Source organism: Saimiri boliviensis, chromosome 8, assembly GCF_048565385.1.
Source record: "Saimiri boliviensis isolate mSaiBol1 chromosome 8, mSaiBol1.pri, whole genome shotgun sequence".
Classification (NCBI taxonomy): domain Eukaryota; kingdom Metazoa; phylum Chordata; class Mammalia; order Primates; family Cebidae; genus Saimiri; species Saimiri boliviensis.
The window spans coordinates 109,288,672-109,315,551 of NC_133456.1; the positions used below are offsets into that span (position 1 = coordinate 109,288,672).

The following is a 26,880-nucleotide window of genomic DNA, read 5'->3' on the forward strand; positions in this document are numbered from 1 at the left end:
AAAAAAATCTAAAGCTCCCACTTTTCTCACAGCCCAGCTGACAACACAGGCCACTGTCTCAAACAGAAGGCAGTGGCCATGACAAATAGTCTCTGGACAAGTCCTAAGTCCAGGCTCCTCAGGGACTTCTCTCCCTCCCAATGAAAATGTTAGAGAAGCATAACTACAGGAAAGATGTCAGGCAGGTATTCAAAACCTGAGAGTGGGCACCCCGGAAAATGGGATTCAGGGTCAGAGGAAAGACTTGGACACTTACTTCAATTACTTCGGATTTTTACAGTGAGCAGGTACTGCTTTGGAAGCTTTCAGACACTGGAGTGGGTTTTTAAGACCCTACTGGGCCGGGCACGGTGGCTCACGCCTGTAATCCCAGCACTTTGGGAGGCCGAGGTGGGTGGATCACGAGGTCAGGAGATCAAGACCATCCAGGCCAACATGGTGAAACCCCGTCCCTACTAAAAATACAAAAAATTAGCTGGGCATGGTGGCACGTGCCTGTAATCCCAGCTACTCAGGAGGCTGAGGCAGGAGAATTGCCTGAACCCAGGAGGCGGAGGTTGCGGTGAGCCGAGATCGCGCCATTGCACTCCAGCCTGGGTAACAAGAGTGAAACTCTTGTCTCAAAAAAAAAAAAAAAAAAATCATGTTTAAGACCCTACTGACTCCTGGGCACAGGCACTGAGTGGCACCAATGCTCCTGCTGACAGAGAGCTTGGGTGTTTATCCCAGCAACACATTAACCTGCCAGTGGCCACGCTCCCATCCTAACAAGGTGACTCTAACTCCCTGGAGGTGCTGAGGCACACAGGAGTCTCACAGGCAACAGTGGCCCCTTTTTATTCATTTGTCCCCATAAGGCTGGGGCCATGAGGGGACCCCCACCTGTACCCACCCTATATGCAGACACCAACCTCCGGAGATGAATGTGTCAAAGATGATCTGGGCACCATTGAAGAAATCGCCGAACTGTGCCTCCCACAGGGGCAGTAACTGTGGACTCTCAATGCTCATCCCATATTCGAATCCTAGGACGGCCTCTTCTGACAGGGGGCTGTTGCTGACCTAATCCCAGGGAAGAGAAGGAAACGATGGCATGTGAGGGCAACAGCAGAGCACTGCGCTCCTGGGAACTTATCAAAGGGAGGTGGTGCAGAGAGGGAGCTTGATCTCACTCATCACCACATTCTTTGTTTTTGTGTTTTGGGATAGAGTTTCACTCTTATTGCTCAGGCTGCAGTTCAGTGGCTCGATCTCAGCTTACCACAACCTCCACCTCCTCCCGAGTAGCTGGGATTACAGCCTCCCACCACCATGCCCGGCTAATTTTTATATTTTTAATAGAGACAGGGTTTCTCCATGTTGACCAGGCGGGTCTCGAACTCCTGGCCTCAGGTGATCCACCAGCCTTGGCCTCCCAAAGTACTGGGGTTGCAGGTGTGAGCCACTGTGCCTGGCCTCATCACCAGATTCTTTTGAGAAGAGATCTGCTGCTGTGTGTCAGTGATGCAGACGCGAAAACTTGGGACAGAGAGAGGAAAAGAGGCTGGAATATGAGTATTGCAGAGTTTCTTCAAGGATAAGCACATATACTTCTCAGCTAACCCTCCTTTGGAGCTGAGTGTACAACTGTGTCCTACAAGCTTTTCAAAACCCTGTGGCCGGGCATGGTGGCCTTCCAACAATTTGGGAGGCCAAGATGGGAGAATCACCTGAGTACAGGAGTTTGAGACCAACCTGTGCAACATGGCAAGACCCAGTGGTAATTCCGGCGATTCTGTGTTTCTCTAAAAAAGCAGTCAAAAATTAGCTGGGTGTGGTGGCACATGCCTGTAGTCCCAATTACTTGGGAGACTGAGGTAGGAGGATCACTTGAGTCCAGGAGGTTGAAGCTGCAGTGAGCTGTAATCGCACTACTGCACTCCAGCCTGTGTGACAGAGTAAAACCCACGGGGAAAAAAAATTGTCATAAAGCAAAGTGAGGAAAGTTAAAAAACAAAGCCCTACCTTTGGTTAAAATCAGTATTCTAACATTGTATTGGCAGGGTAAATCCAAAGGATATGTTAAGATTTTAAAAAGCAGAATACAAAATTATATCTCTGAGAAGATTAAAAAGACATGACAGTTAAATGCAATACATAATCCCAGCACTTTGGGAGGCTGAGGCGGTCAGATCACCTGAGGTCAGGAGTTTGAGACCAGCCTGGCCAACATGGTGAAACCCCATCTCTACAAAAAAGACAAAGATTAGCTAGGTGTGTGGTGCAGGCCTGTAGTCCCAGCTACGTGGGAGGCTGAGGTGGGAGGACTGCTTGAACCTGGGAAGTGGAGGTTGCAGTGAGCCGAGATTGCGCCACCACACTCCAGCCTGGGCGACAGAGTGAGACGTGGTCTCTAAAAAAAAAAAAAAAAAAAAGGGCCGGGCGCAGTGGCTCAAGCCTGTAATCCCAGCACTTTGGGAGGCTGAGGCGGGTGGATCACGAGGTCAAGAGATCGAGACCATCCTGGTCAACACGGTGAAATCCCATCTCTACTAAAAATACAAAAAATTAGCTGGGCATGGTGGCGCGTGCCTGTAATCCCAGCTACTCAGGAGGCTGAGGCAGGAGAATTGCCTGAACCCAGGAGGCGGAGGTTGAGGTGAGCCGAGATCACGCCATTGCACTCTAGCCTGGGTAACAAGAGCGAAACTCCGTTAAAAAAAAAAAAAAAAAAAAAAAAAAAAAAAGATGTACTAATACATGCTACATACATGGATGGACCTTGAAAAAACATTATGCCAAGTCAGAGAAGCCAGTCACAAAAGGTCACATGTTATACCATTCTGTTTACATGAAACATCTAAAATAGGCAGATCAATAGAAACAAAAAGTCAATGAGTGGTTTCCAGGGGCTGGAGGGAGGAAGGAGTGGGCAGTGATCGCTAATGGGAATGAGCTTTCTTTCTGGGATAATGAAAATGTTCTAAAATTAGATAGTGGTGATGATTACACAACTCTGTGAATAGACTACAAACTGCTCAAGTGTACTCACTGAGAGGCTGAATTTTACGAGTTATAGCTCAGCAAAGCTTTTATTTAAAAAAAAAAAAAAACAACTCTCTAGGCTGGGCATGGTGGCTTATACCTGTAATCCCAGCACTTTGGGAGGCTGAGGCAGGACGATTGCTTGAGGTCAGGAATTTGAGACCAGCCTAGGCATCACAGCGAGACCCCTATCTACAAAATATTTAAAATTAGCCAGGCTTGCTGGTGTTTGCCTTTAGTCCCAGCTATTTGAGAGGCTAAGGTGGGAGGATTGCTTGGGCCTAAGAGCTGGAGGCTACAGTGAGCTATAATTGCATCATGGGACTCTAGCCAGGGCAACAGAGGAGGAGACCCTGTCTCTCTCTCTCTCTCTTTCTCACACACACACACACACGCACACACACACACACACACACAGATTGAGATGTACAATAGAGTTGAGGGAAAAACATACCTTAAGGACCTATTCACTTATGATGCAGAAAGCATGGCCTCTGTCCCTTCCTACAAGCCATTATTGATAAGGGAACGCTGGTCAGTTACAGAATTCAATACAAACAATGAAGGTAGATCACTGCTCAGGAAAATACAGCTATTCTCACTACCAAGATCAAGCAGGAGTTTCTCCTGGGGTCTTCACATACAGGACATGGTATTAGAAAATATATTATTATTATTATTATTTGAGACAGAGTCTCCCTTTGTCGCCCAGGCTGGAGTGCAGCAGCACAATCTTGGCTAACTACTTCCACCTTCTAGGTTCAGCCTCCCAGGTAGCTGGGATTACAGGCGTGCGCCACCATGTCCGACTAATTTTTGTATTTTTAATAGAGACAGCAGGCCGGGCGCGGTGGCTCAAGCCTGTAATCCCAGCACTTTGGGAGGCCGAGGCAGGTGGATCACGAGGTCGAGAGATCGAGACCATCCTGGTCAACATGGTAAAACCCCGTCTCTAGTAAAAAAAATACAAAAAAATTAGCTGGGCATGGTGGCACGTGCCTGTAATCCCAGCTACTCAGGAGGCTGAGGAAGGAGAATTGCCTGAACCCGGGAGGCGGAGGTTGCGGTGAGCCGAGATCGCGCCATTGCACTCCAGCCTGGGTAACAAGAGCGAAACTCCGTCTCAAAAAAAAAAAAAAATAGAGACAGCATGTTACCATGTTGGACAGGCTGGTGTTGAACCCCTGGCCTCAAATGATCTACCTGCCTCAGCCTCTAAAAATGCTGGGATTACAGGCATCAGCCACCGCACCTGGCCTAAATAATAAATTAAATCTTCAAGAGTATCCACAAAACAGATACAAGGCATTTAATTGGGACCTTCTAAATAGCAAAATTCAAAACTGATAATAAGTATCAAATCACAATTCAATGAAAGCCTCATCTGAGGTAGGGGAATACTAAACATTTCAGTATCTAGTTCGCCAATCTGACTTGATCTAAGGGTAGATTTTGGACTAACTTAAAGAAAAGATGAGCTCCATATCCCATAAGTGATCTGCCTAAAATGTGGCTTTTACCAAGTAAATTTTTTGTTGTTGTTACTGAGATGGAGTCTCACTCTGTTGCCCAGGCTGGAGTGTGTGGCTCAATCTTGGCTCGCAGCAACCTCCACCTCTCAGGTTCAAGCGATTCTCCTGCCTCAACGTCCCTAGTAGCTGGGATTACAGGCACATACCATCATGCCTGGCTAATTTTTGCATAGTAGAAACAGGGTTTCACCATGTTGACCAAGATGGTCTCGATCTCTTGACCTCATGATCCCCCCACCTCGGCCTCCCAAAGAGCTGGGATTATAGGCGTGAGCCACCGCACCCAGCCACCAAGTGAATTTTTTATACGGTGTCAGTAACTCAAGATGGTGTTTTCAAACTAATGGCTAGAGTGGGAAAGAAGATGACATGCCGCTCAACTTGTCTTAAGGACTAAGTTATTTTCATAAACATTATGTGCTAGGCACTTGAATAATTGTTGAAGAGAAATAAATGAAGAAACTTCACTACTGCCCTTACGGTACTAAGGGCACAGAGGCTACCACACAGAAATACATGGTTGTATCTGGCTGGGTGCAGCAGCTCACACTTCTAGCGCTTTGGGAGGCTGAGGCAAGTGGACTGCTTGAGGCCAGGAATTCAAGACGAGCCCGGGCAACACAGTGAAACCCCATCTCTACTAAAAATTACCCAGGCATGGCACCTTGTGCTCACGATCCCAGCTACTTGGGAGGCTGAGGCATAAGGATGCCTCGAGCCTGAGGGGTGGAGGTTGCAGAGGGCCAAGATGGCACCACTGCACTCCAGCCTGGGCAACAGAGCGAGACTCTGTCTCAAAAAAAAAAAAAGAGAAAGAAAGAAATACACAGTTATGTACACTCATCAAGCCTATCACACCTTAGGGAACAGGTAACCTTGAGGATGTGTGATTTTGCTTTCCTTAGGTAGGCAAGGAATATCGACTTATCTACATCTTTGACTGACTTTAATGAATTACAGCAATATGCGGATGACAATGTCAACTTGGAGTTGACAAAATGCACATCCATTTGACATTTACATGATTACAGATAAGTCACCAGCCTACGAGAGCTCCAGCCTATTCTCCAGTGGGTTACTTCCATCCCAAATTCACAGACCTGCCTCAGCCACCCATTCAGCACCTTTACTTCTAAAAGTACTGAACCCAAAGCTGCCAGCACTTGTTCCTACTTGTTCTAAGAAGCCTCGAACAGTAATCGTCAGCACCCGGATTTTACAACAGCTATAGAGACATCTCACCTCTAGAAACCCCCTTTGATTTGGGTCCATGTGGTTCAGGGGGATGTAGGTGTCATCGGTCTCCTGGCAAACCACCATTGCATGCCTTTGACTGAAAGTTCCACGGCCAACATCTTGGCCACTTAGACGAACGTTAAAACCTTAAGCAAGCAAGAAAAAAAAAAAATCAAATTCCCATAAATAACCTAATCATAAGGCATGGTGACACTGTTTTTGAGACATAGTCTTGCTCTGTCACCAAGCTGGAGTGCAGTGGCACGATCTTGGGTCACTGCAAACTCTGCCCCTCAGGGTTCAAGTGATTCTCCTGCCTCAGCCGCCTGAAGAGCTGGGATTACAGGCATGTGCCACCGTGCCTGGCTAATTTTTGTTGTTTTAGAGATGGGGTTTCACCATGCTGGCCAGCCTGGCCTCGAATTCCTGACCTTGTAATCCTCCTGCCTCAGCCTCCCAAAGTGCTGAGATTACAGGCATGAGCCACAGCGCCCAGACTAAATTCTTATATACTGGCTTAACCCTGAGAATTTTCCTCAGGATAACAGATAGTAGTTATTAATATATACTGTCTGATATTCAAAAGTCGATAGTAAAGATGAGATTGTGTAAGAAAGGAGATGTATGAGGTGGCCTGCAATTTTTAGGGAAAACTATCTTTCCAGTACATCCGCGCTAGCCCTTTGTTCCCAGGCATAACTGTCTGTACTATGATGAAGACGGTCAGCATTAATCACACTACGATTAAGTAATATTGTCAGGAAAGAAAAGTTAACATGTTTTAGAACTTCTCTAGTCAATGAACACAATGGGAGGTAGTTATAGCTCAAACAAACTGCGAAGGTAATAGGTAGCAAACATGATTGAAAGCACTCTCTACTAGCTAGACAGAAAAATTCTTACCTTGAGCAAGTAAAGAACCCAAGGCAAGAGCTTCCGCGGTGGCCCAGTCCAGCTTGGTTCCATCCATCACCTTCTCCATTCTGGACTGTAAATTCAGAGGAAGGAAAAAAAGGAACATCTAAGAGTCCAAATCCTTTTTCACAATGAGTCCAAAAAATTTAATGCAGGCTGGGCACAGGGGCTCACACCTATAATCCCAGCACTTTGGAAGGCTGAGGCTGGTGGATCATTTGAGGTCAGGATTTTTTTTTTTTTTTTTTGAGACGGAGTGTCGCTCTTGTTACCCAGGCTGGAGTGCAATGGCGTGATCTCGGCTCACCGCAACCTCCGCCTCCTGGGTTCAGGCAATTCTCCTGCCTCAGCCTCCTAAGTAGCTGGGATTACAGGCACACGCCACCATGCCCAGCTAATTTTTTAGTATTTTTAGTAGAGATGGGGTTTCACCATGTTGACCAGGATGGTCTCGAACTCTTGACCTCGTGATCCACCCGCCTCGGCCTCCCAAAGTGCTGGGATTACAGGCTTGAGCCACCGCGCCCAGCCTCGAGGTCAGGATTTTGAGACCAGCCTGGACCACATGGTAAAACTGCATCCTACTAAAAATACAGAAAATTAGCTAGGCCTGGTAGCATGTCTCTATAAATCCAGCTACTTGGGAAGTTGAAGCAGGGAATCGTTTGAACCTGAGAGGCAGAGGTTGCAGTGAGCTGAGATCACGCCACTGCACTCCAGCCTGGCAATAAAGTGAGACTCCATCTTAAAAAACAAAAAAATTGGCTGGGTGCGGTGGCTTACGCCTGTAATCCCAGTACTTTGGGAGGCCGAGACAGGTGGATCACAAGGTCAAGAGATCGAGACCATCCTGGTCAACATGGTGAAACCCCGTCTCTACTAAAAATACAAAAATTAGCTGGGCATGGTGGTGCACGCCTGTAGTCCCAGCTACTCGGGAGGCTGAGGCAGGAGAATTGCTTGAACCCAGGAGACAGAGGTTGCGGTGAGCCAAGATCACGCCATTGCACTCCAGCATGGGTAACAAGAGCGAAACTCTGTCTCAAAACAAAAACAAAAACAAAAAAATTAATACAACAAAATTAAGCATCAAAAACATAATGCTGCCGAGCGCGGTGGCTCAAGCCTGTAATCCCAGCACTTTGGGAGGCCAAGGCGGGTGGATCACGAGGTCAAGAGATCAAGACCATCCTGATCAACATGGTGAAACCCCATCTCTACTAAAAATACAAACAAAAAATTAGCTAGGCATGGTGGCGTATGCCTGTAATCCCAGCTACTCGGGAGGCTGAGGCAGGAGAATTGCCTGAACCCAGGAGGCGGAGGTTGCGGTGAGCGGAGATCGCACCATTGCACTCCAGCCTGGGTAACAAGAGTGAAACTCCGTCTCAAAAAAAAAAGTAAAGCTGAATAAAAACAGAGTAGAAAGGGATACATTAGAGAAGGAGAACGATTATATACAGTGGGTTTTATTTTATTATTTTTCTGAAACATAGACTTAGTCTGTTGCCCAGGCTGGAGTGCAGTGGCGTGATCTCGGCTCATTGCAACCTCCGCCTCCCCGATTCAAGCGATTCTCCTGTCTTAGGCTCCCAAGTAGCTGGGATTACAGGCCTGTACCACCACACCCAGCCATTGTTTGTAGTTTTTAGTGGAGAAGAGGCTTTGCCATGTTGGCCAGGCTGGTCTTGAACTCCTGACCTCAAGTGATCTGCCCGCCTCGCCCTCCCAGACTGCTGGGATTACAGGCATCAGCCACTGCACCCAGCCTACATACAATTTTAAAACAGACAAAACAAACACGTACTTAGGTTAGTGGTTACCTCTGCAGAGGTGGGAGGAGATAGATCAAGGAGGGTTATGTGGGGAATTGTATCTATAACATCCTTTTCCCTAAGCTGGGTGATGAGAACATATTAATAATTTGTTGTAATAGTCTCTCTACCTATAATAAAAACTTAAGTCAGTGGTTTTCTTTGTTTTGTTTTTTAAATTTTTTTTTTTTTTTTTTTGAAACAGAAAACAGGGTCTCACTCTGTCACCCAGGCTGGAGTATAATGGTAAAATCTCAGCTCATTGCAAGCTCAACCTCCTGGGCTCAAGCAATCTTCCCACCTCAGCCTCCTGAGTAGCTGGGACTACAGGCATGCACCACCACACCAGGCGAATTTTTTTTTTTGAGACGACTCTCACTCTGTCACCCAGGCTGGAGTGCAGTAGTGTGATCTTGGCCCACTGCAACTTCTGCCTCCCAGGTTCAAGCGATTTTCCTTCTTTTTTTTTTTTTTTTTTTTTTAATTTTTAAAATAATTCAAAAATCTCTTCCTTCTTTCTTTTTTTCTTTTTTCTTTTTTATCCTTTTAAGAGCTTTCAGAACAAAGTGATTTTCCTTTCTTAGCCTCCTGAGTAGCTGTGACTACAGGCACCCACTGCTACGCCTAGCTAATTTTTTGTATTTCAGTAGAGACAGCGTTTCACCGTATTGCCAAGGCTGGTCTCAAACTCCTAAGCTCAGGCAATCAGCCGGTCTTGGTCTCCCAAAGTGCTAGGATTACAGGTGTGAGTCACCACACCCGGCCAATTTTAATCTTTTCTAGCAATGAGATATTACTATGTTGCCCAGGCTGGTCTTGAACTTCTGGGCTCAAGCAATCTTTCCACCTTGGCCTTCCAAAGCACTGGTATTACAGATAGTAGCCACCGTGCCTGGCCAAAGTTAGCATTTTAAAATAATTCAGGCTGGGCGCAGTGGCTCATATCTGTATCCTAGCCCTTTGGGAGGCCAAGGCAGATGAATCAATTGAGGTCAGGAGTTCAAGACCAACCTGGTCAACATAACAAAACCTGATCTCTACCTAAAATACAAAAATTAGCAGGGTGTGGTGGCACGTACCTGTAATCCCAGCTACTCAGGAGGCTGAGGCAGGAGAATCACTTGAACCCAGGAGAAACAGGTTATAGTGAGCTAAGATCATGCCACTGCACTCCAGCCTGGGCAACAGAGAAAGACTCCATCTCAAAAATAACATAAAATCAAATAATTCAGAGAACAAAGTTCCTTCATCCAAGCTTAAGAAAGATAAAGACCTTTAACTCTTTGCTCTCCATGTTTTAGCACTGAAAGTCTCACATACCAGAAAACCACTAAGTCCCAGGCCCCCCAGGACGGTCTGTCATCCTATTGTGATCACAAGACAATACATAAAACTTCAGCATGTTTAAGAAGCTACTTTGGGGGTATGTGTGTTAATTTTTGTTTCTTTTATTTAAGCCACCTGAAACAAAGTGTTTTCTGCTCACTGGAAAAATTAAAACAGACATTCTTGCATCTCTATTTTTTTTTTTTTTTGAGATGGAGTTTTGCGCTGTTGCTAGGCAGGAGTGCAGTGGTGCGATCTCGGCTCACTGCAATCTCCACCTCCCTGGTTACACCAATTCTCCTGCCTCAGCCTCCCAAGTAGCTAGGACTACAGGTGTGCACCACCATGCCCAGCTAATTTTTGTATTTTAAGTAGAGACAGGGCTTCACTATGTTGGCCGGGATGGTCTTGAACTCCTGACCTCGGCCTCCCAAAGTGCTGAGATTGCAGGTGTGAGCCACCACACCAGCCAGTATCTCTGTATTTTTTATAGTGTGCATGTATTCCATGTATGTGTAATGTATGAACATGCATAAACAAATAAATACATGGAGGAAAAATAAAAGTAGAGAAAATCTAAGGTAATTGACTATCAGTACCAAAACATCACTCAGATTGGTTCCTAGAACCTAATGACACATAATAAACACCTGTCAAATCAATCACCCAACCAAAAACCCCAGACCAATGTCAGTTCCTTTGCTGAGCAGGAAGGAAAAGCAATAACCAGCCGTTTGGAGGCTGCCGACCTGAATATGTGTCTTCAGGAGGTGACTGTGCATCTGCAGCTCTCTCGGCACCTCTACAGACTTCATGCCAACAAACCGCAGGAGGTCGAGGGGCACACCTGTGCTCCAGGTGGTGATGTGCGCTTCCGGCTGAGCCAGGCCCTGCCAGTGGGCCTGCAGGTTCAGAGCAGGGGGGCTGTAGTGGGCCGTGTTAGTTAAGTGATCATTCAACTTTGCATAGTAGGAGGATTTTATTTCAGACACCTCCTCCTGCGTCATGAGTCCGCAAGCAATGAGGTGCTCTGCATATGTGTCTGGGATGCTCTTTCGGGCTCTGTCCAAAAGAGGAAAAACAAAAATCAATCTGACCTGTAACAATCTAAGAAAGACAGAGACAGTCACTGTCCAACACTGTGGAGTGTCAGCGCTCTAAAAAGGCATTCAGGCCGGGTATGGTGGCTCGCGCCCATAATGCCAGCACTTTGGGAGGCTGAGGCAGGTGGATCACCTGAGGTTGGGCGTTTGAGACCAGTCTGACCAACATGGGAGAAACTCCATCTCAACTAAAAATACAAAATTAGCTGGGCATTGTGGCTCATGCCAGTAATCCCAGCTACTCAGGAGGCTGAGGCAGAAGAACCAGGGAGGTGAAGGTTGTGAACCCAGGAGGTAAAGGATGCACTGAGCTGAGATCGCAACATTGCACTCCAGCCTGGGCAACACAAGCAAAACTCTGTTTCAAAAAAAGAAAAAAAATTTTAAGGCATTCAGCGGGTGCAGTGGCTCACGCCTATAATCCCAGCATTTTGGGAGGCTAAGGCAGGTGGATCACCTAAGATCAGGAGTTCAGCACCAGCCTGGCCAACATGGTGAAACCCTGTCTCTACTAAAAATTCAAAAAATTAGCTGGGCATGGTGGTAGGTGCCTATAATCCCAGCTACTCAGGAGGCTGAGGTATGAAAATTGCTTGAGCCCAGGAGGCAGAGGTTGCAGTGAGCTGAGATCGCACCACTGCACTCCAGTCTGGGCAACAAAAGCAAAACTCCATCTTAATAAATAAATTAATTAAATTAAATAATAGATAAAAATAAAATTAAAAAGCATTCAGGAAAGACGTTTTGGAGCTAGACAGAGGTGGTAGCTGTACCTCTTAGTGAAGGTAAATAAATGCCACTGAGTTGTTCATATTAAGAGAGCCAATTTTATATTATGTCACGTTCATCACGTTCATCTCAGTAAGTTTACAAAACAAAATAAATAAACAACGTTAAATATAATTAATTAATTTAATAAGTGAAGGCACTCACCATAACAACCTCTTTTCCAGGCAAGTAAGAGAAAACAAATTTATCTTTGTAAGTTTTTGTCTACATTCAAGTAGAAATAATTAACAGACTTTTTCTATGATTTGGGAAATTCTGATGATTATGTCGAAGACTGACCCACACTGTCTACCCAGTCAGCAACCCCCTTTATCTACAAAGGCATGGAACCCAAAGTTGCCCAAGTCTCTGAAAGTTCCAGTCTTTCAGGTCTCTTCAATCACTCTTTAACTGTAATCACCAGGACCTGGGTGTTACAACAACAATCATCTCTCCACATTCATGTAATACTGCAAACTATCAAGTCCATTTACATATATTATATTTAATTCTGATAAAAACGAGAGGAAAGCAGCATAGATTTTTTAAAATAAGGCCGTAGGGCCAGGTATAGTGGCTCAAGCCTGCAATCCCGAAACATTGGGAGGCCAAGACAGGCACAGATGGCTTAAGCACAAGAGTTAGAGATCAGCCTGGGTAACACTGAGACCCCACCTGGTCAGGCACAGTGGCAAGCACCTATAGTCCCAGGTACTCAGGAGGCTGAGGCAGGAGGATTGCTTGAGCCCAGGAAGTCGAGGCTACAGTGAGCTGTGATCATACCATTGCACTCCAGCCTGAGAGACAGAGCAAGACCCTGTCTCAAAAAAATTAATAAAATATATAGGGCCCTGAGGTTCATTGAGTCATTGAGCTGCTAAATTTAGAGCTAAACAGAACACAATTAGTTCTTCTGAGAGCAGTCCTCTTTCTGGTACCGAGGATCAGAAAAGCCCATAAAATGTCACCAGGTATATGCCTCTGTTTTAATTTACATGTATAAGGCAATAAATAGAATAGACTCCTTACTAGAGGTGGGGAGTCTATTCTATTTTCTAGCATCTAGAAAAAGAAGTCCAAAGTCACAAATTCCCTCTTGGTCACATTAACCAACTGAATAAGCACCATTGGACAGAAATAAAATGCAAGCCACGAGTAATTTAAAATTTTCTGGCAGCCACATTAGAAAAGGCAAAAAGAAGCAGGTGGAATTAATTTCTCTTTATTTTTTATTTTTGATTAGAGTCTCGCTCTGTTGCCCAGGCTGGAGTGCAGTGGTGCGATCTCAGCTCACTGCAACCTCTGCCTCCTGGGATCAAGTGATTCTCCTGCCTCAGCCTCCTGAGTAGCTGGGATTACATACATGTGCCACAACGCCAGACAAATTCTGTATTTTTAGTAGAGACGGGGTTTCACCGTGTTGGCCATGCTGGTCTGGAACTCCTGACCTCAAGTGATCCACCTGTCTTGGCCTCCCAAAGTGCTGGGATTACAGGTATGAGCCACAGCGCCTGGCCATTCAGTAATATATTTTATTTAAGTCAATATACCCATAATATTGTCATTTCCCTATCTAATCAATATAAAAATGATTATTTTGGGTTTATATTTTACATGCTTAGTCTTTGAAACATGGAGTGTATATTATCCTTATAGCACATTATACAGGACTAGCCAGTAGTACTCAATAGCCACTCATGACTAGGGGCTTCCATCCGGGACAGCACAGTTCTGAACATTCATTAAAATCCTCTGAGTTACCTCTTGCCAAGGTGCGAGGCAGGTCTGCAGCTATGGTTTGTACAAATGAATCACTGAGGTTCTATATCTGGTCCTGCCAACGCCATAAGTAGATTTGGGTGAGGTTTGCCTAATTCCCCCTGCTTCCGTCTTCCCATCTGCTGAGCTGCAAAATCGCCCTTCCTCTCTTCAGTGAGGAACCATGTGTGAAGAATATGGGAGGCCGGGAAGGGTGGCTCACACCTGTAATTCCAACACTTTGGGAGCCCAAGGTGGGCAGATCACTTGAGACCAGGACCTTGAGACCAGCCTGGCCAACATGGCAAAACCTAGTCTCTACTAAAAATATAAAAATTAGTCAGGAGTGGTGATACATGCCTGTAATCCCAGCTACTCCAGAAGCTGAGGCACAAGAATTGCAACTGCTTGAACCCGGGAGGTGGAGGTTGCAGTGAGCCAAGATTGTACAAGACTGTAACACTTGCAGTCCAACCCAGAACTGTGTCAGCTTCAGCACTGAAAGTTTCACATTCTGCCTGGGCGCAGTGGCTTATGCCTATAATCCCAGCATTTTGAAAGGCTGAGCTGGGCAGATCACCTGGAGTTCAAGACCAGCCTGTCCAACATGGTGAAACTCTGTCTCTACTGAAAGCACAAAAATTAGCCAGGCATGGTGGTGCACACCTGTAATCCCAGCTACTCAGGAGTTTGAGGCAGGAGGATTGCTTGAGGCAGGAGGATGGCTTGAACCCAGAAGGTAGAGATTGCAGGAGTCAAAATGGTGCCACTACACTCCAGAATGAGTGACAGAGCAAGACTCTATCTCAAAAAAATATATATAAATCCCAATTTTTCAGCGGCATATCATACAAAGGTTTATAATCGTACCTGATGATTTTGTACATGATGGGGTTGGTGAAGAATGGCTCATCCAGCTCGTTGTGGCCCCACTGCCTGTAGCACAACAGATCAATTATCACGTCCTTGCGGAACTGGCGTTGATATTCAAAAGCCAGTCGCGTGGCACGGACCACTTCCTCTGGGCTATCTCCATTGACGTGGATGACGGCACAGCCCACAAGCTTCCCTGAAGGACAGAAGATCAAGATGAGACAGGACTGTTGACCCAGAATGACACTGGCCCCCTCTAAGCCCTACTTCCTGCTCAGTCCTCACAGGTAGATATTGGTTTGGTTAAGAACCCAAGCTTTGGAGACCAGCTGGCAAGTTCAAGACCAGGGACTCATTGTGTGACCTTGGTAAAGCTACAAATCTCAGCCTACTTATCTATAAACCAGGAATAGGAGCTGCTGCTTCTTAGTGATATAAAGGTTCAATGAGTGAATGCATATCAGTATTGAGGCTTAACAGTGCCTGGTAGACAGCAGTTAATATACATATTTTGTTATTATTATTATTACCATTACTATCTTTCCCCCGAGACAAAAGGGTCATTAAAGGATGTACCCTAGGCCGGGCGCGGTGGCTCAAGCCTGTAATCCCAGCACTTTGGGAGGCCGAGGCGGGTGGATCACAAGGTCAAGAGATCGAGACCATCTTGGTCAACGTGGTGAAACCCCGTTTCTACTAAAAATACAAAAAAATTGGCCAAGTATGGTGGTGCGTGCCTGTAATCCCAGCTACTCGGGAGGCTGAGGCAGGAGAATTGCCTGAACCCAGGAGGCGGAGGTTGCAATAAGCCGAGATCGCGCCATTGCACTCCAGCCTGGGTAACAAGAGCAAAATTCCGTCTGAAAAAAAAAAAAAAGGATGTACCCTAAAAAATATAAATTTTCTTTTCTTTTCTTTTCTTTTTTGAGATGGAGTTTCGCTCTTGTTACCCAGGCTGGAGTGCAATGGTGCGATCTCGGCTCACCGTAACCTCCGCCTCCTGGGTTCAGGCAATTCTCCTGCCTCAGCCTCCCGAGTAGCTGGGACTACAGACATGTGCCACCGTGCTCGGCTAATTTTTTTTAATGTTTAGTAGAGACGGAGTTTCACCATGTTGACCAGGATGGTCTCGATCTCTTGACCTCGTGATCCACCCGCCTCGGCCTCCCAAAGTGCTGGGATTACAGGCGTGAGCCACCACACCCGGCCGAAAAAGATAAATTTTCTCCAAAGAAGTTCAAGAATGCATCTTCAGTATCTTCATCAAACTAATTACACAGACAAGCCCAAGAGGCATCCAGTCCAGGCTATTGGTATAAAAGGAGAATACTTCCTACCATCAAGGAGCCTTGTGATCTATGAAACTGGAAATGGGTAATAACAGCCCTGTCTTTCTCTTAAGATGACCAATTTCAGCCCTGTGCAGTGGTTCACACCTGGAATCTCAGCAATTTGGGAGGGTGAAGTGGGATCACATGAGACCAGAGTTTCAAGGCCAGCTTGGCCAACACAGCGATACTCAATCTCTAAAAAAAAATTTTTTAATTGGTTGTGGCTGGGAGTGGTGGCTCATGCCTATAATCCCAGCACTTTGGGAGGCCAATCACCTGAGGTCAGGAGTTTGAGACCTGAGGTGAGGAGTTTGAGACCAGCCTGACCAATACTGTGAAACCCTGTCTCTACTAAAAATACAAAAATTAGCTGGGTGTGGTGCAGTCGCCTGTAATCCCAACTATGCAGGAGGCTGAGGCAAGAGAATTGCTTGAACCTGGGAGGCAGAGATTGCAGTGAGCCAAGCTGGCATTATTGCACTCCAGTATAGGCAACAAGAATGAAACTCTGTCTCAAAAAAAAAAAAAAAAAAATTAGCTGGTGCATGGTGGCATGTGTCTTTAAGTCCCAGCTACTAAGGAGGCTGATGAAGGAGGATCACTTGAGCCTGGGTTGTCAAGGTTGCAGTGAGCCATGATTGTACCACTGCACTCCAGCCTGAGTAACAGAGCCAGACTCTATCTCTCAAAAAAAAAAAAAAAAAAAAAAAGACTACCAATTTCCATGGGTAAAAAACAAGCTGACTTTGATTCTTCACATCTTTCTTTTTTTTTTTTTTTTTGAGACAGAGTTTCACTCTTGTTACCCAGGCTGGAGTGCAATGGCGCGATCTCGGCTCACCGCAACCTCCGCCTCCTGGGTTCAGGCAATTCTCCTGCCTCAGCCTCCTGAGTAGCTGGGATTACAGGCACGCGCCACCATGCCCAGCTAATTTTTTTTTTTTGTATTTTTAGTAGAGACGGGGTTTCACCATGTTGACCAGGATGGTCTCGATCTCTTTACCTTGTGATCCACCCACTTCGGCCTCCCAAAGTGCTGGGATTACAGGCTTGAGCCACCGCGCCCGGCACATCTTTCTTTTTTTGAGACAGAGTTTCACTCTTTTTGGCCGGGCTAGAGGGCAATGGTGAGATCTCGGCTCACTGCAACCTCTGCCTCCTGGGTTTAAGCGATTCTCCTGCCTCAGCCTCCCGAGTAACTGGGATTACAGGCATGCGCCACCATGCCCAGCTACTTTTGTATTTTTAGTGAGAGACAGGGTTTCTCCATGTTCGTCAGGCTGGTCTCAAACTCCCAACCTCAGATGACCCACCTGCCTCGGCCTCCCAAAGTGCTGGGATTACAGGCGTGAGCAACTGCTCCAGGGCTTCTTTTTTTTTTTTTTTTTTTTTAAGACAGAGTCTCATTCTGTTGCATGTGATGCAGTGCAGTTAGCTTAATGCAATCTCTGCCTCCCAGCTTCAATCGATACTCCTGCTTCAGCTGCCCAAGGAGCTGAGATTATAGCTACCCACTATGAAACCTGGCTAATTTGTGTATTTTTTTAGATATAGGATTTCTCCATGTTGGCCAGGCTGGTCTTGAACTACTGACCTGAGGCCATCTGCCCACCTCAGCCTCCCAAAGTGCTGGGATTACAGGCATGAGCCACCATCCCGGCCTTTATATCTTATTTCCCTTTTTTTTTCCTCTTCTTTTTTAGACAGAGTTTCACTCTGTTGCCCAGGCTGGAGTCCAGTGGGCTGATCTCAGGTCACTTCAACCTCCACCTCCTGGGTTCAAGAGATTCTTCTGCCTCAGCCTCCCAAGTAGCTGGGATTACAGGCATGCGCCACCACTGCCGGCTAAATTTTGTATTTTTAGTAGAGACAGGGTTTCACCATGTTGACCAGGCTGGTCTTGAACTCCACACCTTGTGGTCTGCCCACCTCGGCCTCCCAAAGTGCTGGAATTACAGATGTGAGCCACCACGCCCAGCCTTCACATCTTTTTTCTAACTACACTATTTGACCAAGTTTAGTGGTTGAACACATCCTTTTTCACTAAGGCCCCCGGGCACTCCAAGTTTGAATATCCTAGAGATAAGGACTCTGGTGTTGTACTCATTGTGTTAATCTCTGACTTGCACCAGATCACCCATCCAGTTATAAGAAATTTGAGATGGCACACTTGTGGCTCCATGCTTGTCTTACGTCCTTGGATTTAAAGATCACACTGACAGGCCGGGCGTGGAAAAAATCAACCAGGCACCGTGTCTCACGCCTGGAATCTCAGCACTTTGGGAGGCTGAGGCGGGTGGATCATTTGAGGTCAAGAGTTCAAGTCCAGCCTGGCCAACATGATGAAACCCTGTCTGTGCTAAAAATACAAAAATTAGCTGGGTGTGGTGGCACGCACCTGTATTCCCTGCTACTTGAGAGGCTGAGGCATGAGAACTGCTTGAACCCGGAAGGCAGAGGTTGCAGTGAGTGAAGATCATGTCACTGTACTCCAGCCTCGGTGACAGAGCAAGACTCTGTCTCAAAAAATTAAAAAAAAAAAAAATTAGCCAGACGTGGTCATGCGCATGTGGAGTCCCAGCTACTCAGGAGGCTGAGGCAGGAGAATCACTTGAACCCGGGAGGCAGAAGTTGCAGTGAGCTGAGATCGTGCCACTGCACTCCAGCCTAGATGACAGAGCAAGACTCCATCTCAAAAAATTAATTAATTAATTAATTAAATGAAAGGAGGGATAACTAGTGAGGCTCATTGTTCTGTGTTCACTAAATATCTCCCTAGGAATTCCACAGCGGCCCCAGCAACGTCAGCTCCTCCCGGAGTTACATACCAATATCGCTGCAGTATAAAGAAGACCTTCCTCTTTCGGCTGGAGTGGTATAACCCAGCTGGTTATTAACAATCAAATGTACACTCCCACCAATTCTGAAATGCGGGAGACTGGACAGCGTGAATGTTTCAGGAACAATCCCTTGACCACAGAAAGAAGCATCGCCATGAACCTGAGTCATGAGGGGAGGGGAGGCGTGGGGAGAAAAGCAGCATAAGGGATTAAGAAATTTAGGTTTCAAGTTGGACTACCTTTTTTTTTTTTTTGAGACAAGAGTCTTGCTCTGTCACCCAGGCTAGAGTGCAATGGAGTGATCTCAGCTCACTGCAACCTCTGTCTCCAGGTTCAAGTAATTCTCCTGCCTCAGCCCCCCAAGTAGCCCGAATTACAGGCATGTGCTACCATGTCTGGCTAATTTTTTGTACTTTTAGTAGAGACAGGGTTTATCCCTGTTGGTCAGGCTGGTCCCAAACTCCTAACCTCAGGTGATCCACTGGCCTCTGCCTCCCAAAGTGCTGGGATTACAGGCATGAGCCACCGCGCTCAGCCTTGTTTTTCACAATTTTAAAGAAAACATCATTTTCAATTTTTATTTCAGGGGTCAATCTTAAGATCAGCTCAATGCACCAGGTAAAACTGAAGGATTAAAATAGAGTATTATAAATCATGTGAAAGGTAAACAGAATGTCTGGCTAATAATTCCAAGATTTCTATTTAGAAACACCGTATCAGGCCGGGTGCAGTGGCTCACACCTGTAGTATTTACACTTTGGGAGGACAAGGTAGGAGGGTTGCTTGAAGCCAGAAATTTGAAACCAGCTCGGCCAACACGGCAAGATCATGTTTCTATAAAATAAAACTAAATAAATCAGCCAGGTAGGATGACATGCACCTGTAGGCCCAGCTACTCAGGAGGCTGAGACAGGAAGACTGCTTGAGCCCAGGCATCTGAGGGTGCAGTGAGCTAAGACTGTGCCACACACTCCTGCCTGCACAGCAGATTCAGGCATCTGGACAGAGAGGAAGGGAGAGAGAGACATGGAAGGAAGGAAGGAAGGAAGGAAGGCAGGCAGGCAGGCAGGCAGGCAGGAAGGAAGGAGGGAGGGAGGGAGGGAGGGAGGGAGGATGGGAGGGAAGGAAGGAACGATGGAGGAAGGGAGGGAGGGAGGGAAGGAAGAAAAGGAGGGAGGGAGGGAAGGAAGAAAAGGAGGGAGGGAGGAAGGAGGGAAGGAAAGAAGGAAGGAAGGAGGGAAGGAGGGAAGAAGGAAAGGAGGGAGGGAGGGAGGAAGGAAGGAAGAAAGGAAGGAAGGAAGGAGGGAGGGAGGGAGAGAGGGAGGGAAGGGAGGGATGGAGAGAAGGGAAGGAGGGAGGGAGTGAAGGAGGAAAGGAGGGAGGAAGGAGGGAAGGAAGGAAGGAAGGAAAGAAGGAAGGAAGGAAGAGAGGGAGGGAAGGCAGACCAGCCATATCATAATCAAATCCAATTCTGCCTACTCCCAATTTATTCACTACAAATTTCTGGCCTGTGAAAAATTAAAATGCATAGGATAATGTGGCTATTCATAGACATAACAGAATATTCTATTGCCTTATATATTTATCTATTTCTATGGAATTTTAAGACTGATTCTAATTATTTCCTATAGCTAAAGGAGATAATTAAAAATATAAATAAAATAAATATAATCATTTAATTATATTTAAATGAATACTTATAGAAGAAATGTGACCACAGCCCAAATCTCTAAAAGATACTTGTTGTGGCCAGGCACGGTGGCTTACGCCTGTAATCCCAGCACTTTGGGAGGCTGAGGCAGGTGGATCACCTGAGGTTAGGAGTTTGAGACCAGCCTGACCAATATGGTGAAACCCTGACTTTAAAAAAAAAAAAAAAAAAAGATACTTGTTGTGTTATAAAAAACTGGGAGAGGGCAGAAGAAGAAAGAACCACACTGATAATTTGTATTATTTGCCTTAATGCCAAAGGGCTTCATTTTAAAATAAACAAGGAAGAAAAAAAAATAGGCCAGATGTGGTGGTTCACACCTGTAATCCCAACATTTTGGGAGGCCGAGGCGGGAGAATCACTTGAGGTCAGGAGTTCCAGACTCACCTGGCTAACATGGCGAAACCCCATATCTACTAAAAATACAAAAAATTAGCTGGGGATGGTGGCACACACCTGTAGTCCCACCTACTTAGGAGGCTGAGGCAGGAGAATTGCTTGAACCCAGGAGGCGGAGGTTGCAGTGAGCTGAGATTGTACCACTGCACTCCAGCCTGGGCAACAGAGCAAGACTCCATCTCAAAAAAAAAAAAAAAAAAAAAAAAGTAAAGATAATAAATTAAGCAAGAATTCGTAAAACCACTCTTGATGTCTTTTTTTACACTTCTCTTGTTAGATGTATAGATACCATGAAGTTTCCAAGAGGGCCATACTTTCAGAGAAATAATGACATCTGTGCTCTCAGAAGGAGCAGGTCTACTAGCCCATACATACCCCTCAGTTAATTCATAAGCCAAGCAAGGCAAACTGCAGTGGAAGCCACAGGCTAAAGCCAGTTGCCTGAAGAGTAAACCTCATGAATCTGCTGTTAGTTTTTAAAACAATCCCAGAATCTTTTTCCAAAAGGTCTTCTCAGTTTCATCATGAATGTCTCCCACCTGCTTTCAACCCTCCCAACCCACAATTCTTCCCAGTTTTCCCCACCTGCAGCCTCATTTCCAGAAGCTCCAAGTACCTGTAAGCAAATGACTCTGTCCCCCGGCTGGGCCGTGCTGTCCAGAGAGTAGTCCCCATCTTGGCGAGACTGCTGCCTGCCACGAGTTTTGCCCACGGCCACAGGGTTGACAGCCTCCAGGTGTGAGGGGTTAGGCAGCATCGTCACGTGGAGGGGACGGTGCGCCCCGAAGTCCAGGTCCACAGAGGAGGTCAGGTGAGACAGGACATCTCCAGTGGCTGAGAAATTGTCTGGAAATTCACTTAAGCCTCGCATTTTGCGGAACATCAGCTATCGTGGGTACACATAAACGGAAAAACACGGCATTCATTACAATGGAGACTAGGGAAGAAGAAGTGGTTCGTTGAAATCATACAATAAAAAAGAAATTTTAAGGCCAGGAGTGGTGGCTCACACCTGTAATTCCAGCACTTTGGGAGGCAGAGGTGGGAAAATCACTTGAGGTCAGGAATTCAGGACCAGCCCAGCCAACGTGGCAAAACCCCGTCTCTATTAAAAATACAAAAAATTAGCCAGGCATGGTGGCAGGCCCCTGTAATCTCAGCTAGTTGAGAGGCTGAGGCATGAGAATCACTTGAACCTGGGAGGCAGAGGTTGCAGTGAGCAGAGATCACGCCATTGCACTCTAGCCTGGGTGACAGAGCAAGACTTGTCTCAAATAAATGATAGCACATGGAAAAATCAATCCAAATACCAGCTCTGTCAATTAACTAAGCTGCCTAAGCTACCTTGGACCAACTGCTCATATGCTTAGTTGCCTTTCCTCTTCTTTTTTGAGACAGGATCTGGATCTGTCTTGCAGGATGCAGGGCAGAGGTGCAATCTCAGCCCTCTACAGCCTCTGTCTCCTGGACTCAAGAGATCTCCCATTCCAGCCTCCTGAGTAGCTGGAACCATAGGTGTACCACCTAATTTTTTTGTTTGTAGAGACCATGCCATCATGCCTCCTAATTTTCGTTTTCGTAGGGACAGTTTTTTTTTTTTTTTTTTAAGACGGAGTTTCACCACGTCGGTCAGGCTGGTCTTGAACTCCTGACCTCAGGTGATCCGCCCGCCTTGGCCTCCAAAGTGCTTGGATTACAGGCGTGAGCCACCACGCCCAGCTGTAGGGACAGTTTTGCAAGGTTGCCCAAGCTGGTCTTGAACTCCTGGACTCAAGCACTCCTCTTGCCTCAGCTTCCCAAAGTGCTGGGAGTACAGGTGTGAGCCACATTGCCCAGCCTTAGTTGGCTCCCTAAAAGGAATGATGACCATGAGTTCTACTTTTTAAAATTTATTTCTATTCAGGTAGCATCTTGCTTTGTTGCCCAGGCTAGAGTGCAGTGGTGAGATCAAAGCTCACTGCAGCCTCAAACTCTTGCATTCAAGTGATCCTCTGGCCTCAGTCTCCTGAGTCGCAGGGAACACAGGTGCATGCCACCATGCTTGGCTAACTTATTCTGAGTAGAGACAAAGTCTCATTTTGTTGTGCAGGGTGGTCTCAAACTCCTTAGGTTCAAGCCATCCTCCTGCTTGAGCCTCCCAACAGGCTGGGACTACAGGTACAGCCACTGTGTCCAGCCATCACCATCACCATCACCATCACCATCCTTTGTCACCAGAATAAAATCAGCAGTTTTGGCTGGGCACAGTGGCTCACACCTGTAATCCCAGCACTTTGGGAGGCCGAAGTGGGTGGATCACTGGAGGCCAGGAGTTCGAGACCAGCTTGGCCAACATGGTGAAACCCCATTTTGGGAAAAAAATAAAATTAAATTAAATTAAAATAAAAAAAATATATATATATATATATATATGACCAGCAGTTCTATTCTGTTACAATCAATCGTATAGTGCTAGTGAGAAACACAGTGAGTAACCTTACCTCTGGAGGGAACTGCAGTAGGCCTGTCAATAAATTCAGCCTGCCTCTATGGGGCATCCCAATGATGACATCAGTAACCCCACTGTAGGCTGACATCTTCAGCAGCTCGTGGAAAAAGCCCATCATGCTTTCAGCACCTTCGCCTCCATACCGCTTCACCGTGGAGAACTTGGTGGCCAGAAAGTGGTCAAACTCCTGCAGAAAATGACAGCAGACGTGAGCTGCCAGGGGGCAGCCAGCTTCTCCAGTGGAAGGCAGGTAAGTCTGTGTGTATTGTGAGATGACCCCACATTCCCCAAGTGACCACAGTAGTGACACTTCACTACGTATCCCAGAGACAGGCATAACAAGGACATAGCAGGATGGCTTTCCAGGGATCCCAGACAGCAGGACGGGCCAAAGAAAATGGCCTTGAGTGGCAGAATAACTAACCCCTGGCCAGGCGCAGTGGCTCATACCTATAATCCCAGCTCTTTGGGAGGTCAAGGAGGGCAGATCATGAGGTCAGGAGTTCGAGACCAGCCTCATCAACATGATGAAATGCCGTCTCTACTAAAAATATAAAAATTAGCTGGGCGTGGTGGCAGGCACCTGTAATCCCAGCTACTCGGGAGGCTGAGGCAGGAGAATCACTTGAACCCGGGAAGGGAGGCTGCAGTTAGCTGAGATCACATCACTGCGCTCCAGCCTGGGTGACAGAGCAAGACTCTGTCTCAAAAAAATAAATAAATAAATAAAATACAAAAAAGAATTAGATGGGTGTGGTAACACACACCTGTAGTACCAGCTACTCAGGAGGCTGAAGCAGGAGAATTACTTGAACCCGGGAGGTGGAAGTTGCAGTGAGCTGAGATCATCACATCACTACACACCAGCCTGGCAACAGAGTGAGACTCTATTTCAAAAAAATAAATAAATAAGACTTCAAGAAGTAAGGATTTGGCCAGGTGTGGTGGCTCATGCCTGTAATTCAAGCACTTTGGAGGCCAAGGCGGGCAGATCACCTGAGGTCAGGAGTTCAAGACCAGCCTGACCAACATGGTGACACTCCATCTTTTTTTTTTAAAAAAAAAGTAAGGATTTATTTTTGTTTGTTTGTCTTTGGTTTGGCTTTTTTTTTTTTTTTTTTAAAACAGAGTCTCACTCTGTTGCCTGGACTGGAGTGCAGTGGTGCAATCTCAGCTCACTGAAACCCTTCCCTCCCGGATTCAAGTGATTCTTCTGCCTCAGCTTCCCAAGTAGCTGGGACTACAGGTATGCTCCACCATGTCCAGCTAATTTTTTTGTATTTTTTTTTAGTGGAGACAGGGTATCACTATGTTAGCCAGACTGGTCTCGAACTCCTGACCTCAAGCAATATGCCCATGTCAGCCTCCCAAAGTGCTGGGATGACAGGTGTGAGTCACCACGCCCAGTCAAAAGTAAGGTCTTAAGGATCTTGTCATCTTTTATAGAGTGAGTAGACACATATCTGAGAAGTATTTTGACTCTGAGGAGAGCCAATTGGTCAATATTTCGGCAATCAGCATTTTCCTACTTAGAATAAAGTGATATGCTCAGAACAAGGATCTCTGAGGAAAAATAAAAGAATAAAATGGTGTGGGTGTTATATGATCTGTTGTGTTGAAGTAATGAGGGGTGAACAAGGATAAGTGCAGAGTTAATGGCCCAATTCCCTCTCTTCAGTAGTTATGTATCTTTTTTTTTTTTTTTGAGACCGAGTCCAGCTCCATCACCAGGGCGGAGTTCAGTGGCACCTTCTTGGCTCACTGCAACCTCCACCTCCGGGTTCAAGTGATTCTCCTGTCTCAGCCTCCCGAGGAGCTGGGATTACAGGTGTGCACCACCACGTCCAGCTAATTTTTGTATTTATAGTAGAGACAGGGTTTCACCATGTTGGCCAGGCTGGTCTCAAACTCCTGACTTCATGGCCCGCCTCATCCTCCCAAAGTGCTGGGATTATAGGCATGAGCCACAGCCCCAGCCTTTTTTTTTTTTTTTTTCAGAGGGAGTCTTGCTCTGTCATCCAGGCTGGAGTACAGTAGTGCAATCTCAGCTCACTGCAGCCTCCACCTCCCAAGTTCCAGGGATTCTCATGCCTCCTCCTCCTGACTAGCTGGGATTACAGGTATGCACCACCACGCCTTGCTAATTCTTGTATTTTCAGTAGAGATGAGGTTTCCCTATGTCTGCCAGGCTATATATCTTTATAGGCAATGAGCTGACCTCTGCCCTTGCTATTAGATGCTCCTTTTTACCTGAGATTCCAGCATTAGTTTCGACAGATGTTTCTGCTCTTCTGTGGTAAATGTCTCCCTTTGCACTTCCTCAAACCGCCTGCCAAACCAGTCTTTCTCCTCCTGGCTCTGAAGTTGGGAGGTTTCAACAGAAATCTGCCCACAGTAGATTTGATTGAGATAGGCTAACACTTCTGCAAGTGAGGCTTCTTCCTTCCCCATGTTCAATAAACCTGTGAAATACAATGAAAGGGGTCATTTTAAAAAATAATCAATCATGTGGCAAGTTAACTCTGGAACATACCAAAATAATTACTTCGACGCACAGTACTTTGCTCTTTTTTCTTTTTTTTTTAATTGAAACAATGTCTCACTCTGTTTCCCAGACTCCAGGCTGGAGTGCAATGGTGCGATCTTGGCTCACTGCAACCTCTGCCTCCTGGGTTCAATCGATTCTCCTGCCTCAGCCTCTCTAGTAGCTGGGATTACAGGCACCCGCGACTATGCCCAGCTAATTTATTTATTTATTTATTTATTTATTTTTTACTGCATTTTAGGTTTTGGGGTACATGTAAAGAACATGCAAGACTGTTGCATAGTTACACACATGGGTTTGTTTGTTTGTGTTTTTTTTTTTGTAATTTTAGTAGAAACCGGGTTTCACCATTTTAGTCAGGCTGGTCTCGAACTCCTGATCTCAGGTGATCCACCCATCTCGGCCTCCCAAAGTGCTGGCATCACAGGCATGAGCCACTGCACCCAGCCGAGTGTTTTGTTCTTAATAACTTGGGTCATTATTAATGCTTATCTAGATTTTTTTCTGAAGGAAAAACTAAAAATATGGTCAAAGGTTATAAAGTAGTAAAACAGGCCGGGCGCGGTGGCTCAAGCCTGTAATCCCAGCACTTTGGGAGGCTGAGGCGGGTGGATCACGAGGTCGAGAGATCGAGACCATCCTGGTCAACATGGTGAAACCCCGTCTCTACTAAAAATACAAAAAAGTAGCTGGGCATGGTGGCACATGCCTGTAATCCGAGCTACTCAGGAGGCTGAGGCAGGAGAATTGCCTGAACCCAGGAGACGGAGGTTGCGGTGAGCTGAGATTGTGCCATTGCACTCCAGCCTGGGTAACAAGAGCGAAACTCTGTCTCAAAAAAAAAAAAAAAAAAAAAAAACAATAAAGTAGTAAAACTAGGAGGGGGAGACCCCCACTTCCTTCACAAGAACAGATCCTGTTGCTTTATGCCAAGTGTTGATTCTACAGTAATTTGCTTTTTTTGGTGACAGAGTTTTTGCTCTTGTTGCCCAGGCTTGAGTGCAGTAGCACCATCTTGGCTCACTGCAACCTCTGCCTTACAGGTTCAAGTGATTCTCCTGCCTCAGCTTCCCAAGTAGCTGGGATTACAGGTGTGCACCACCATGTCTGGCTAATTTTTGTAGTTTTAGTAGAGACCGGGTTTCACCATGTTGGCCAGGCTGGTCTCCAACTCCTGACCTCATGTGATCCTCTTGCCTTGGCCTCCCAAAGTGCTG

At 46.1% G+C, this 26,880-nt stretch overlaps 1 protein-coding gene across 1 annotated transcript in view; it reads right to left on the reverse strand.

Moving 5' to 3' along the window:
• DHTKD1 (dehydrogenase E1 and transketolase domain containing 1) overlaps nucleotides 1–26,880 on the reverse strand; it is a 60,266-nt gene that overhangs the window by 21,884 nt on the left and 11,502 nt on the right. Inside the window, exons 3-11 of the mRNA XM_003930616.4 lie at nucleotides 25,369–25,580; nucleotides 23,111–23,305; nucleotides 21,247–21,516; nucleotides 18,509–18,680; nucleotides 14,347–14,545; nucleotides 10,597–10,909; nucleotides 6,696–6,780; nucleotides 5,799–5,938; nucleotides 912–1,062 (exon numbers count right to left, since the gene is read on the reverse strand). Coding sequence (XP_003930665.1) covers nucleotides 912–1,062; nucleotides 5,799–5,938; nucleotides 6,696–6,780; nucleotides 10,597–10,909; nucleotides 14,347–14,545; nucleotides 18,509–18,680; nucleotides 21,247–21,516; nucleotides 23,111–23,305; nucleotides 25,369–25,580 — 1,737 coding nt within the window. The remainder of the gene's footprint in view (nucleotides 1–911; nucleotides 1,063–5,798; nucleotides 5,939–6,695; nucleotides 6,781–10,596; nucleotides 10,910–14,346; nucleotides 14,546–18,508; nucleotides 18,681–21,246; nucleotides 21,517–23,110; nucleotides 23,306–25,368; nucleotides 25,581–26,880) is intronic.